This window comes from Haliotis cracherodii, unplaced genomic scaffold (genome assembly GCF_022045235.1).
Source record: "Haliotis cracherodii isolate W230 unplaced genomic scaffold, xgHalCrac1.p SCAF_9, whole genome shotgun sequence".
Lineage (NCBI taxonomy): Eukaryota > Metazoa > Mollusca > Gastropoda > Lepetellida > Haliotidae > Haliotis > Haliotis cracherodii.
Genome location: NW_027266343.1, coordinates 26,093,826 through 26,110,143, shown reverse-complemented (window position 1 = coordinate 26,110,143; position 16,318 = coordinate 26,093,826). Strand labels below are relative to the sequence as shown.

Sequence of the window (16,318 nt, the reverse complement as noted above, 5' to 3'; positions counted from 1 at the left end):
GCAGGTGTATGGTATATAACAATAATAACAACAACAACATATCTTGCAATGTCTTGTCCCTGCTTGTTATGTTTCTGAACGTATGGAGAAGATAATAGTTCCATTGGACACCTTTGGCTGATAGTCTATACAAGTTTCTCGTGATATGATGCACCTTTCATTTTTTTGAGTTTTGAAATCAAGTATCCTTTCATGATTGCTATTTCTGAGTAAACTTTGTCATACTTAATTTGATTAGCGGTATGTCAAACAAACATGGTTTTAAACTAGTTTCAGTTATCAACCAACTCCTAGTTCAAACAGTTCTACTGACCTTGTGTAATAAGTCAAGGAGAGGCCAGGTGGAAATATGCTTAACTGGTTATATTTAGAATTGAGAGTTGAGAATATATATTGATATTGTTTTTTGGAGTGTCCTTGTAGAAACGTCTTTCATCACTTCAGTCTTGTCATCTAGTGCCATAACTATAGCCATTGCAGTCAACAATTGTTATACATGGAGTGGACTTGAAAACATAGAATAAATATGTGATAAAACAAGTATACATTGTTTTGACATTTGTGTGCGAGTGGTCAGACCTATTATCTTCCTGTAAGTGCTTAAAATCCACAATGCTGTCAAATAATATACCTTTGACTCATGTAAAACTACAAAATTCTATGACTGAATGTGTGAATTAAATATCATAGTCTGAGAAAATTGTTGTAGAGTCAGCTAACCTCCAAGACTTGGCAAAGGGTATTGGTTCATCATTGATGCCGGTAACAGTGTACACAGTTGTGTTCTTGTCTGTCAAGTCGTTCTTTGTGTCACCATCATATATGCCACAGAGACCTGGAACAGAGTAAGACTGTACTGCTTGCTTCTGACCACAATTACAAAACACTATGATGGCACTGTAGCTCATCTGGACCTGAAATGTCAATTTGAAATGTCAAAAATGCATTTTTAAAAGGGAGGGGTCCACAATATCTAATCCTCTCTACAAATGGGGAAGAGGTACACGCCAGTCTGACCACTATGTGTACATGTCATAGGTCCTGAACAACAACTGATAAGGATTTACAAAATCTTTGAAAGTAGACACAAAAACCCGAGTACAAGAGGTTATGCACATCCACATTTCATAGGAATAGTTTTAACTTACCTTGTGAGCGACCAATGACCCAAGCTGAAGGCTCTACCCACACATTCATGAATGTGTCTGCAGTTGATGTAACAGTCACCTTTGACCCACATGGTAACAGAATCTGAAATGAAAACAGCACACACTAGTTGATACTGAGCCATGATACTGACTGAATGACCACATATTGTGTACTGCCTGTGTGACCAAGCACTGTGTTCTGTAGGGTCTGTATTTTCACTGTGTACTCACCCTGTATGTATCGCCTTCCTCCTCCTGGAAGATTTTGGTCTTAGGTGTGAGTGTTTCTTTGAAGAATTGATCTACTTTGAGTGGCAGTTTCTCTGTTGAGTTTGTTGGGGTGATATCACATTTACTGATCTGTATGACATCATTACCACTGCGGATAGATGTGCCACACACACTGCTGCCACGACCACTCCGTCTCAGATAAATGCGAACCTGTTCCAATACAGTAGGATATTCATGAAACAATGAGTTGTCTTTGCTTTGGGCAGAGCACAAATCTATTCTGTATCATGTAGTTACCTGATAGCTGTTCACTATTGTCAGATATTTTTTCGTATGGAACAATTTGTGACCAATCACTGCTCGTGACAGCAAAAACTCTATGTTGACATAAAATAGTCAATCTACAACAAAAATTACTTTCAACGAGTAAATGTATGGCATTTATGATACATATGTCAATTCTCTATCCACTAAAGTTTGTTTTGAGTAGTCAATATCAGCAATCTGACTGTGGTTGCTTTTAATAACAGTGAGCTGTGCGATCAACCGATTATTTCACACACAATTTTGCAGAAATGAATGTAAACAATATTGAGTGAAATTTTGAATAAAATAAATTTAATAGATTACAAACATAAGTCCAGATACCGGTATACAATAAACACTTTTTTATAATCAGACAGTGTAATTACATGATTAGTTTGTATACTTCAGTACGGATTTGTTGACATGGTATTTCCAGTGTTATGTACTCACAGTGATGTCTTTGTATTGCGGGAAAAAACATCAAAACTCTTCAACCCTGTGAACCCTTATACACAGTGATATACGGTGCAATAGTTGGGTCCTATACCTGCATGGATTGTGAGGGATTCTGTTGTAATCCTGCTACCTACCTCTGTCTCCAACTCAGTGTGTCTGTACATGATAAACTCTCCTTCAAGCATTACATCATAGTTCCTGTAAAAACAACAGCCATCTAAATCAGAATGACAATATTTCTTCATAATCTTTGTAACAAAGTGGGTTTTATGTGAAGGATAAAACACATCAGAAGGTTTTTATGAGATCTAAAACCCAAATCCAAGGGGATGAGAGTTTTACATCACATAAAAACCCAAGGGTAAGTGTTTTATCTAACTTATAAAACAAAAAAAGAAACTTAAAACAACATTTATCAGCATTTTTATGTTTCATACATACTTTTCATGAACCTTAGGAAACAGGCATAAAACATCTGTTACTTGAAAAATGGAAACGGCATTGTGATTTATCAGTGCCTCTGTAAACTACTGGTACACTCACTGGGCTACAGTTTTGAGTGCTGCATGTTCAATCCACGAAAATATAAGGGAAACATTTGTTATTTGATTTTACATAATTCTGCAAATTTCATAACATGTTCAGATGCAAAATAGATCACATGTTACCATATAAACGGAAGTTGTATAAAAAAATTGTTTCAAATATTAAAAGTTTGATGTTTAATGGATTGTTTTGTTATGATTTATGCATCTGCCAATATAAGGACTGAAGTTGTATTTGATGACGCTCATCAGCTGATGAAGACAGTGCCTCATGTGATCAAATTTACCATGATGCACTTTGTGCTTGTTGGTGGCAGTGTTTGTGTTGAGTCACTCTCATGTTAATAGAAATACATTCTTTCAACACCACACTTCAAGCAGCCACATTCAGACATGCATGCATGCACACTGCTGTTGCAAGTGCAATAATCTTGGACACGACATTAAACCCAATTTCACCTCACATTATCACCTTGTGAGGTTGTGACCAGTTCTCAACAGCTATTCTCATCTAGGCTGGACTGTTGCTCTATGCATTGTTGAACTATATTCACACACAGAAGGAACTTTCACAGTTGGATGTTTTTATGACCAATGGACAACTGGTGCTGTTAATCCTGGCCAATGTACTTACAGGCCATCAAATGTTGTGATGTGAGGATCTGCTGTGGCTCCACAGAGAGCATTCTTCATGTCCCTATCGATGATGGTAACCTGTCAGACACAAAGTCATAGGGGGGATACATTAGTTGAGGACTTGGCAATATCATTTACTGTATGTAATACGATCTTATGTAATTTGTGCACAAATTTAACTTTCAAGTTGATGTGTTATTTTATATCAGTTGAAATAAATGCATTAAATTGTTATGTATAGCTTCCTGATCATGGGATCGTGTCTTATACACACCAGGGTGCCATTCCCCTTCAGCACTGCTACTGTCATAAGTCTATGATAAGATATAAGAGTTATGTTCCCCTTAGTGCTAAGATCGCTTTGTACCACGTCACCCTAGTGATTACCAAGACATTTCTTATTGAACACAATAATGAACGATGATTTTACAGCCAGCTCTATAACAAACCTGGAGTTCTTTTATCAGTGTAATGTTGTCCCTTGATCCAACTCGATCTCTCTGATAGATGTTCACTGTTACATTTAGGTCTTGTGCATGAATAATGCGATCCAGAACAGAATGAAGTTTGATGCTTGATGTTCTGTCTGTCATGGTTGCACCACAAATGGGATTCTCTACATTGAAATCAGAATACCTCACAGCCAGTGGGTCAATGGTACGATCAGACCCAACACATTTCCTACTGTCCACGGCCACAACCTTTGCCTCAGCATATACAGTGCATGCTTCCCCATACATGAGGGGGCAGTACATATCTGGTCTGATGCCCATATCAACTTGAATGTCAAGAGATAATCCTTCAATCAACTGCATCGAGCCTGGTGGAGTCACCTAGACAGAACATGCAGAATTCATGTGAAATTAACATGCATACATACAAACATTACATTACATTACATACATACATACATACATACATACATACATACATACATACATACATACATACATACTCTATACTGTTGTACTGAACAGAACATGGAGGATATCTTCTACATTGTTGTACTAAACAGAACATGGAGGATATCTTCTACACTGTTGTACTGAACAGAAGCTGGTGGATATCTTCTACACTGTTGTACTGAACAGAAGCTGGTGGATATCTTCTACACTGTTGTACTGAACAGAACATGGAGGATATCTTCTACATTGTTGTACTAAACAGAACATGGTGGATATCTTCTATACTGTTGTACTGAACAGAACCTGGTGGATATCTTCTACACTGTTGTACTGAACAGAACATAGAGGATATCTTCTACATTGTTGTACTAAACAGAACATGGGGGATATCTTCTATACTGTTGTACTGAACAGAACATGGTGGATATCTTCTACACTGTTGAACTGAACAGAACATGGTGGATATCTTCTACACTGTTGTTCTGAACAGAACATGGTGGATATCTTCTACATTGTTGTACTGAACAGAACATGGAGGATATCTTCTACACTGTTGTACTGAACAGAACATGGAGGATATCTTCTACACTGTTGTACTGAACAGAACATGGAGGATATCTTCTACATTTTTGTACTAAACAGAACATGGTGGATATCTTCTACACTGTTGTACTGAACAGAACATGGAGGATATCTTCTATACTGTTGTACTGAACAGAAGCTGGTGGATATCTTCTATACTGTTTACTGAACAGAACATGGAGGATATCTTCAACACTGTTGTACTAAACAGAACATGGTGGATATCTTCTATACTGTTGTACTGAACAGAACATGGAGGATATCTTCTACACTGTTGTACTGAACAGAACATGGAGGATATCTTCAACATTGTTGTACTGAACAGAACATGGAGGATATCTTGTATACTGTTGTACTGAACAGGACATTGAGGATAGCTTCTATACTGAACAGAACATGGAGGATATCGTCTATACTGAATAGAACATGGAGGATATCGTCTATACTGAATAGAACATGGAGGATATCTTCTATAATGAATAGAACATGGAGGATGTAAAGTGAAGGGCCATGATATAAAACTTGACATCAGTATGAAACACCTACTCTCGCCAGTAAATCATATATAGTCACCTTGAATTGGAAATGATAGTACTGTTCGCTGGTCAGTTCTGAGCTCTGACAGTTTATGATGGATGCTGTGGCATTGCAACCAATCTGAAACAAACAGAAAACCACTGCATAATTGTCTTTGGAACAAATGATAAATCTTACTTAATCACAGAAAGCGTCACCTCTCTTGAAAACATCACAATCATATTTTGCTCATGGTAAATAAATCTTTCATCTAAACCTGATTTCCATGGGGTTTATGTACACACAGTACAATATTTATTTTTCCTTTTGAAAAGAAAAGTTGCCAATACTTAAATGTTATTACTAAGAGCGCCAGATAAGCTTTTGGCGTTGTGGGTATTTTACACATGCATTTTATAATCATTGGGTATCAGTAATTCTATCTAGGTAATCAAATTTCTGTTACCCACTAGTTTGTACACGTGGGTATTTAAATTAAATATTTATAACACTATTCATCTAGTCCTTGCAAACTGGTGTCGTATGGGTTCGAGAGCTTCATAGGACTCAAAAATACCACGATACTTCCACAAGAAAGTGTGATAGCAAATGATCCTGATGTAACTGTCATCGTCGAGTTTGGCAAGGTTGACGGAGTGTCCGTTTGTAATTTCAAAATGAGTTGCTAATCGAATACGCAGGGCTACTTCACAATATTTTTATGATACACACAAGTTTTATTTTAGTAGCAAATCTGTAATATTCGTGGCGTATTTGATACGTTTGGGTTTTATTTTACTGCGTATTTCTGCATTTTGATGCGTATTTAACACAGATACGCAGCTTATCTGGAGCTCTGTAACTGTTATAGTTTCATAGTGATATCAGATAATATTATTCATTTATTTATAAATTTGCTAAAAAATGCTCACTTTCAATCCCAGCCAAATATGTTTCAATGGGAATTGGACAAACATTATTTTACAGAAGGTTTTCAAAAGATCACCAGGCTATTTTGAAACAGGACATTTGAAACACATTGTATGTTATCTAGAATAGTTCCGAAAATAATCATGACAGAAGGACAAACATAATTAATTATATGGATGCCTTGATAGCTGAATATCCCCACATTACAGGGTAAAACACAGAGATACGAGAAGTAATATGTTGACACAGACCTGTCAACCCTCCCAACAATTTGATGAAATTTTCCAGTCTCCCACATGAGAGACTGTTTCTGATTGGTCGAATTGAACACGTAATACACTGGTCAAGCTACCGTTCGTTCATTTATCTGTTTGTGTTTATCTGAGATGATCTTTGAACGAAAGTAATATGGGTAGATTTTGCTAGGTTTATTCTTGGAGGATGAAATGCAAATGGAAATTAAGCTTGCTGTGCGCACAAGAAACTTTTTATTTATTGTTTTTAAATATTTTGTTTTCTTTATAAAATTAATAAAAACAAAAGTTGAAAACTATCATTCTACTTAAAAAATCTCCCCCTTTAGAGGCAAATCTCCCCCATTTTGCAATCAAATCTCCCCAATTGTCATGATGAGGGGTTGACAGTTCTGTTGCCATAGCGGGTCAGGGTGACCTATCCCATGTGTTGACATTGTGGGGTGACTTAGCATAAGTGTTGATATACTAGGGTCACCTATCACATGTGTTGGGGCGGTCGGGTAGCCTAGTGGTTAAAGCGTTCGCTCGTCACGCCGAAGACCCGGGTTCGATTCCCGACATGGGTACAATGTGTGAAGCCCATTTCTGGTGTCCCCCGCCGTGATATTGCTGGAATATTGCTAAAAGCGGCGTAAAACCATACTCACTCACTCACTATCACATGTGTTGATATAGTGGGGTCACCTATTTTATGCTTTCACATATAAAAGTCCCTCACCCCTTCAGCTAAAATGGCGCTCCGCTCTTCATTGCTGAGTGTTGAGGAGTCCAATTGTGTATCCAGCCTGTCTCCCAGTTCATCAGACTTTAATGTTGTACTTCCAGTCACCCATTTCACTGTGTAGGTGACACCTGTGCCAGCAACTCTCTGCACTCGGCAGTAAAAGGTGACTTTGGTCATAGAGGAGCTGTATGTCAACAATGGACGTTGGGTCATTTGCGCGGAACTGTCCACACCTAGAAAGATAATGACTTCATGCATGTAGGATATGTTTCCTTATTACACATGGGAAAAGAAACAGTTAGTTTATCATTATGTGACATGTTTGCCATACAAAGTTATCATTTTGTTCAATTTGATAGGATAACCATCACCTTGCCTAGGTCACAGGCCAATGACTTGAGCTTGATGCACATACTTTCGAAATTTATTTTGATTTAATGCGTGAACTATCTAGTGTAACATACCATGAAAGTTCACTTGTTTCATTAAACTCGTACACAATGAGTGTAGTGTTGTTTATGTCTTTCATGAATTCTCACATAAGTTTCATTGATTGCTGGAAGTAAATTTAAAGTGTAGCAGAATTTTATGAGATAGTGTAAGAAGTGGAATATTTATGAACTCTGATGTAATGGAATCCAGAGCACAAACAGAATCCAAGTCAAACATTTCTTGCATACTATCTCATATACCTACAGAATCTTATGTATTTGTCTACAGTCACTGCACCTCTTACCTGTGCATGTTGGCGCTGTTGTTGATGTTATGACTGAGGATGTAGATAGTTGCACAGCTGCACTCGATGTTGCAGTAGCTGTGGTAGATGTCTGGGTCGCACCCGATGTTGCAGTAGCTGTTGTAAATGTCTGGCTCGGTAACAGAGAAATGTCAGCTCCACTGGAACTAGTTGTGTCCACATCTAGACAGACATCAACTCATCACTGATACATGGGTATTTTGAGAATTTCTTCACACATGGTTACCAGTTTAATACCAAATTAACTCCTTTCTATTCCGATTTAAAGAATGTCAAGCTGAAGTATTCAGAATCAATGTTAAGCAGGGAGTTCATGTAGCTAAAATATACACAAACACAACTTGAAAAGCTACATATAACACTTAGTAATTGACTTTACTGAGATAAATTAATAGACTGCTGCAGACTGTCACTTGTCAGTCCAGACACATAGTTTGGATGTGCATTTCTTTGTTTTGTTCACAAGGATGTGTTGTAGCATATTCTTAAATGGGCATGCAGACAAACACTCTGACATCCTGACGTATGCTACAAAGTTAAGTTCAAGATTTTAGGGTCTAAATGATCAACTCACTTCTGTATTAAATTATTCTAGGGAATTCCCAGGGTTTTCACAAGGAATGTGGAATTGTCCATCAGTGTTTCGTCATATCAAGAATTCAATCTCGTGAAAAACGTCAGTTTCGCAGTCATGGGACTGACCTTTCATCGAATGGTAAGGCCATAAATCGTGTAAAATTATAAATGGATGTTATACACACAAGTTTACTTCATAAAACAAAGTAGATGTGATATTTTAAACATTCATCACAAGAACCCAGATGATGGCTACTTGATAGCAAGCGAAATCAAGCAAACTATATTCATCATGGCGTCAAGCATCACACATGTGTTTTGAGTGGCCACTACATATTTTGGGTATGTTTTCCTTTCCTTGGATGAATTTAATTGCAGGGATTCCTTCACCAGTTGGTAACCATCTCTTCAGTGGTAAATGTGAGCAAAAACCTCCAGATTTTCTCTCGATTCATTGATTGAGGGAGATGTGTTTACTTTCTTAGCAGTTGGTTAAACGTTCCTGAGACACTTTGGTCTTTCAGACATTTAAGGGATTCATATTTCATCTATACCCATTCAAAACTGTATTCCCCTTTCACATTTACCTCGGTAAGAGCAACTTTCACTGAGCAAGGAGATTCAAAAGATGTTGTCAAAGAAGGACGATCAGTTTCTGAGCCCAGTGTTCATGGTGCCAAAGAAGGATGGAGGTCAATGACCCATCTCAAGGATGATCACCTCAGTGAACAAGTAGTGTCACATCTAATGTCCTCTGCTTTCACTGGAAGGTGGTCTTTACCACTTATGGTGCTTGCCTTTCAGAAAGCTATCAAGACCTGTTGTCAGCCTAGCAAGACCAGCACATATCAACCTCATAATATTTGTAGATGACAACACTTGACATGCAAAATCAACCCATCTTATGATCCAACATGATGACCTAAATGTTATGCCATCTCTAAACATTGTATTAAACTGAAAAAAAGTCATTTATCCCCAACTCAGTACTTACCATTCCTGGGATTTCAGATCAACACAAGAGATCTGAACCCTTTCTTACCTCTGGAGAAGGAAGATTATATCGTAGCATCATGTTGTCACAAGAAACCTGGCAAGTGTTTTTGGAAAAATTCAGCATCAATGAGAGCCATTGTTAAAGGGGCACTGATCTAAAGCAATTCCCCGGGACTGGTGGTTGCCTTTGTTATTGTTTTTTCCACGTAAGTACCCGGATGATATGCAACGCAACCGAGCGTGACAAGAGACTGGGCTACCATCTGCAAGGACAGCTGAATAAACTTGGAGGCAATAATTGTATTACTCATTTTTGAACACTGATTTGTTAACAGTGATCTATAAAGGTTTCGACAAAGGGCGCATGTTAATAAATTTCTTCAGCCTAAACAAACAGACAAAAAGAAGCTCATCGGATGTCGTCATTTGGAAATAGTTGTATGATTGTTATAGTTTAATAATAAAAGAGTATCCATGCAGTGAAAGCATTTTCGGATTTCGGATTGCGTCGATAATACGATTACTACTCCCTTGTTGTCATCAACGTTTTCTGGTATAACCCTACCGTTGTGTATTTGTCGGCATTCACTTGATGCTCAGTTAATGAATTTATTACAGGTATAATTAGTGGTAGCACTGCTCAGAATACCTGACAAAGGTTCCCATTTGGTATTTATTGTGTCTGGGGTAATTATTCAATCTAAATCGAGGTTTCAAGTGAGGTGAAATGTGTGTTATGTAATATGCACATGGCAGCCCAGCAAGAGATGAATGATCAGTTGATTTACTTTTTTTGTAATCAACGGATCATTCCTAGTCATAAAAGGATTAACAGAAAATACATTGATTAATCACTGTTATCTTGCACAGTGGATATGTCAAAAGTGAGTGTTTACATGTCTAGGTTTACTAAAACAAAGGGAATACACTCATATCATGGCGTGAAGTGCCGATGTTAAAACAACATACTTTGTTCAAAGGGTTAACCGATAATATATTGATTGATTGCTCATTATTATGTAACTCAATGGATTTTTTTAGGAACCGAGGGCGTTATGAAAATAGTTGTTACGTGGGCTTTCTCAGCCGACCTTTGAGACATGACACCTATGTGAAACACCTTAAACAATCTAAGTGATCGGTTGAAAAACGAACACCGGTCCTACTAAATAAGGCCGGAGGGCGTCTGGAAACGTTCGGGAGCGTCAGGGCAATGCCAGGGAGCATCCGGGAGAATGATACTAAATAATAAAGTGTATTCTATATAATTGTGTTCTTGTATTAATTATACAAAATAACATATAGCTGGAAAAAAATTACATACGCCCCTATTCTTTTTAAATGGTGAATCTGCGAAGCAAATACGATTTTATTTTATTCGAACTGACGAGGTATTCGTAACGTAGGCTTTGAAGGATACAATGTAAATTTGCTTATGGAACAAAAATTATGTTCTTTTATAATGTCATATTCTGTATACTATTCCATACTAATACTGAAACACAGACATTTTGAAAAGTTCATGCGTGGCCCCAGATCGTTCACTGAGTGTTAAATGTCCAGTACTATAGCGTCCGGGCAACGTCAGGGAGCATCTGGTGGGAGCGTCTGGGAGGTTTCATCAGACGTCTGGAAACGTCCGGGAGGTTTCATCAGACGTCAGGGAGTTTAAAAATACAGTGCAGTCAATAAAACATGTCTTTCTCAGTTTGGTAAGATTGTCAAAATATCAACTGGCGTACGTGTTTGCCACGTGCAGCGGCCAGAAACTTCCGGTTAATGGTACTTCCATTTTCTGGCCGCTGCACATGGCAAACAGGTACGCCAGTTGATATTCTCACGATCTTACCAAACTAAAAAAGACATGTTTTATTGACTGCACTGTATTTTTAAACTCCCGGACATCTGATGAAACCTCCCGAACATTTCCTTGACGCCCCCGGACGTTCTCGGACGTTAAATAGTAGGACCCACGAATACGGGTTATAACATCCCGAAACGATATATATATTTTTTTAAATATTTGATTGTTACAGAGACATGTGACATCGAATATGTTTCTTTGTACAGCTGCAGATGTGTGGGATATTGTTCCTTTGTGTGGATATTCACGGATACATTCCTCGAACAAGGAAGCTGCCTAAAATTATACAAATAAATTTGGTAGGTTGTAATTATGATATTTGCATTTTGTTTTCCTTCATTTGCTGTAGCATTGGACAAATTCATTCCTGTATCTCTACGTCTTGGTTGGGAAATTATTCGATGCGCGATAGACGTTGTTTTCACAAGTCTTTTCCTTTGTAAGCGTGTATATATTACAGTCAATTTGTAAAATGTGATTCTGTCAGGCAATTTATAAAATGTGTAAATATTTCAGTCATTTTGACTGAAAAATCTTTCCATTTCTTTAACAGATTGACTAAAACTGATTAAGACGATCAAAAGGGCCTATAAACGTCACAATAGATTATTATGTAGGATTAGAAGCCAAACAATATAGAAATGTACTTTTCATCGTAACATTTTCAGTCTCTTGGTGATGATATTAATTATAAAAATGTTTGGAATTCATTATCATAATAATACAGATGGACATATTTTTCAGTCAATTTGTAAAATAACTGAATGTTCAGGCTTTTAATAAATTTCCTAAGTGAAAATTTTGCACATTTGGACTGTAAAAAAATATAAACACGATAAAATAAGCAATGCTCAGGAGAAATATTTACTTTGTGTTGCAAGTCAAAATAGTGTAAACGAAAATCGCACAATTACCAAGCAAGTGACTTATCAAAAGTTCATCACCATTACCGATGCTACCCTCAAAGATACCTACATTTCCTTATTATTTCCAAAACTGTATTTCATTTTGTTGATAGATGTGACCATACGCCCTTATACTATGAATAAAAGTGACAAATGTGCTTACGAATTGCGCAGCACAGGTCGCGAACTAGTCTAGGTTTCTGCTACATCATCCAGGTACTCAAGGGAAAAAACAATAACAAAGGCAACAACCAGTCCCGGGAATTGTTTTAGATCAGTGCCCCTTTAAAGCATGGCTTCACTGCAGCTACTTTCAAATACATGCTACATGGGGCTACTGCATCACCAGATTTACTAGACAGGATTTCACTGTCCTAAGGTTTGAATTCAAAGAGCCAAGTGATTTGGGGCCCATTTTTGATTGATTTGTTTTCCTCAGGACTTCGGGACCAGATGCAGCCCTTTTCTGGCAGGTGACCAGATCTTCTGGCTCAGTCAATAGAAGCCTATCAGATACAATGACACCGAAGGGTGGGGTACTTCATTCCCTGTATGGCAAAACCTATCATGGGACCATTTCTTGCTGGAGATGTTGATTGTAATACCAATTCTCCTTCCACAAGTAACAAATCTGATATTCTCCCCACTGTGTGTCAAACAACACCTTTATATTAGAGGCCTGGAAAGCCTGGCATCGAGATAATCAATACAGAACTGTTAACAACACTAGGTCTGCATTTCACTTAGCAGTAGAGGGACAATACTGGTGTAATCAGACTACCTTTTACTGGTTCCATATCAGGGTTTGCACTAAGAGTGACTGCACCAGTTGACTGCTCATGTGCCCAAGTTTTTGTCTGATTATCACACATTCTGATAACTTAACATCCAAAATATATTCTGGCGAGGGACCCTCTATGTGTTGGGTGTCCTTTTTGGTGAAGTCTGGAATCTACCCACTTTTAAGCAATTTTGAAGCTTGCATCATGCAAATCAGCATTCATGTCAGCAGATCCACTCTGTGCCTGTGAGTGTGCATGCATGTATGCTGATTGCAAACTTTAAACATTCACCTACTTTATATCAATCATAATTACTTCAAGAGGTCAAGTGCTGCAACTCTGTCACTGGTAAATACTTTACAGACAGCTACACAATATTATCATCTAACATACCTCCTGTGCTGGTGGGATTGGTTGACATTGTTGTTGATACTTGTACTTCTGTGCTGCTTATTGTTGAAACTTGAGAACTACTCCCTGCAGTGTTAGGAGAAGTTGCTGTCTGGGTGTGTGTTGCTTCAATATTGGAAGAACTTGTTATGTCTGAAGAGGGACTTGTCTGAGAAGATGTCATGGTTGGGGTCACACTCAAAGACAGCTGTGGGCTATCACTGGATGATAGCATCAGATCTGAGATAGGGAAGAAGAAAGTACTTCACAATATGGCTACATATATAGTATCTGTGTTGTTGTAGGACAGTGGAGTGTGTGATGAATGACAAGGTGCAAGGACATGGTTAAGTAGGTTATACATGTACATACATTTCAGTTACACAGAAGTTGGGGGCATTTAGGAGGTTACAGTACCTGCTAAATGCTACTCAAACATTGTCAACAAACAACACTGGAGTACAGATACATCTATGAACACTCTTTTAGTTATGAATGAGTGCATGAGTCCATAGGCTCTGAAACACCTGGTGTCTCCTGAGATCAAAAAACTTTGTTCAAAATTAACGCAAAGCTGGAAATTCATGCAGCTGAAATATTCACACTGACACAACATATAAAGCTATATAACATATAGATGTAATACACACTATCAGCAACATAAACAGATAGTTGGGCATATTCTCAAAAAGTTTAAATTGGCCAGCTAAAAATTAACACCAGATTCTTTATTCATATTTGTGTTCAATTTTTGTCAACAAGCTAAGATCATTCAAAACATGAGGGCACTTTAAGACAAATAATGTTCACATGACATGAATGTTTTGTTTTTCATCTTTCAAGCAGTCATCTGCATGAAACATATGAATATACTTTCAGACATTTAATTGTACATACTTTCAGCTAATTAATTGTTCAGTGGGTCAGTAGAGTTACTGTATAATCATGGAATCTGCAAAGAAGGGGATGCTTGTATATTTCTTTAAGAGTCAGAGTTTATGTGACATTTTATGGGACTGGATGATTTTTCATTTGATTGAAACCTGTCTGTCAATGGGAACAATGATGTTGAAATAACCATTTGCATGTGATCAGCTGTGATCTGTCACCAACGTATGACAATTTCTTGTTTGATCATGTATGTATACATATATCCAACAATCCATCCATCCATCTGTCCGTCCACGCACGCACGCACGCACGCACGCACATATTCTGGATTCAGGTTAACGTCCTGTTTTATAGGAAGCCATTTCACTTACACTGACAGCACTTATCTTCCAATATTCATCTAGCAATTCTTGATTGCAAACTTTAAACATTCACCTACTTTATATCAATCATAATTACTTCAAGAGGTCAAGTGCTGCAACTCTGTCACTGGTAAATACTTTACAGACAGCTACACAATATTATCATCTAACATACCTCCTGTGCTGGTGGGATTGGTTGACATTGTTGTTGATACTTGTACTTCTGTGCTGCTTATTGTTGAAACTTGAGAACTACTCCCTGCAGTGTTAGGAGAAGTTGCTGTCTGGGTGTGTGTTGCTTCAATATTGGAAGAACTTGTTATGTCTGAAGAGGGACTTGTCTGAGAAGATGTCATGGTTGGGGTCACACTCAAAGACAGCTGTGGGCTATCACTGGATGATAGCATCAGATCTGAGATAGGGAAGAAGAAAGTACTTCACAATATGGCTACATATATAGTATCTGTGTTGTTGTAGGACAGTGGAGTGTGTGATGAATGACAAGGTGCAAGGACATGGTTAAGTAGGTTATACATGTACATACATTTCAGTTACACAGAAGTTGGGGGCATTTAGGAGGTTACAGTACCTGCTAAATGCTACTCAAACATTGTCAACAAACAACACTGGAGTACAGATACATCTATGAACACTCTTTTAGTTATGAATGAGTGCATGAGTCCATAGGCTATGAAACACCTGGTGTCTCCTGAGATCAAAAAACTTTGTTCAAAATTAACGCAAAGCTGGAAATTCATGCAGCTGAAATATTCACACTGACACAACATATAAAGCTATATAACATATAGATGTAATACACACTATCAGCAACATAAACAGATAGTTGGGCATATTCTCAAAAAGTTTAAATTGGCCAGCTAAAAATTAACACCAGATTCTTTATTCATATTTGTGTTCAATTTTTGTCAACAAGCTAAGATCATTCAAAACATGAGAGCACTTTAAGACAAATAATGTTCACATGACATGAATGTTTTGTTTTTCATCTTTCAAGCAGTCATCTGCATGAAACATATGAATATACTTTCAGACATTTAATTGTTCATACTTTCAGCTAATTAATTGTACAGTGGGTCAGTAGAGTTACTGTATAATCATGGAATCTGCAAAGAAGGGGATGCTTGTATATTTCTTTAAGAGTCAGAGTTTATGTGACATTTTATGGGGCTGGATGATTTTTCATTTGATTGAAACCTGTCTGTCAATGGGAACAATGATGTTGAAATAACCAGTTGCATGTGATCAGCTGTGATCTGTCACCAACGTATGACAATTTCTTGTTTGATCATGTATGTATACATATATCCAACAATCCATCCATCCATCTGTCCGTCCACGCACGCACTCACGCACTCACGCACATATTCTGGATTCAGGTTAACGTCCTGTTTTATAGGAAGCCATTTCACTTACACTGACAGCACTTATCTTCCAATATTCATCTAGCAATTCTTGATTGCAAACTTTAAACATTCACCTACTTTATAACAATCATAATTACTTCAAGAGGTCAAGTGCTGCAACTCTGTCACTGGTAA

The 16,318-nt window shown here is 37.6% G+C and overlaps 1 protein-coding gene across 1 annotated transcript in view; it reads right to left on the bottom strand.

The window, feature by feature from the left end:
* LOC139453352 (uncharacterized) overlaps positions 1–16,318 on the bottom strand; it is a 318,833-nt gene that overhangs the window by 16,766 nt on the left and 285,749 nt on the right. Inside the window, exons 164-174 of the mRNA XM_071235025.1 lie at positions 14,935–15,171; positions 13,510–13,746; positions 7,973–8,155; positions 7,231–7,469; positions 5,383–5,466; positions 3,772–4,155; positions 3,321–3,400; positions 2,276–2,339; positions 1,380–1,589; positions 1,149–1,251; positions 721–835 (exon numbers count right to left, since the gene is read on the bottom strand). Of these exons, the coding sequence (XP_071091126.1) occupies positions 721–835; positions 1,149–1,251; positions 1,380–1,589; positions 2,276–2,339; positions 3,321–3,400; positions 3,772–4,155; positions 5,383–5,466; positions 7,231–7,469; positions 7,973–8,155; positions 13,510–13,746; positions 14,935–15,171 (1,936 nt within the window). The remainder of the gene's footprint in view (positions 1–720; positions 836–1,148; positions 1,252–1,379; positions 1,590–2,275; positions 2,340–3,320; positions 3,401–3,771; positions 4,156–5,382; positions 5,467–7,230; positions 7,470–7,972; positions 8,156–13,509; positions 13,747–14,934; positions 15,172–16,318) is intronic.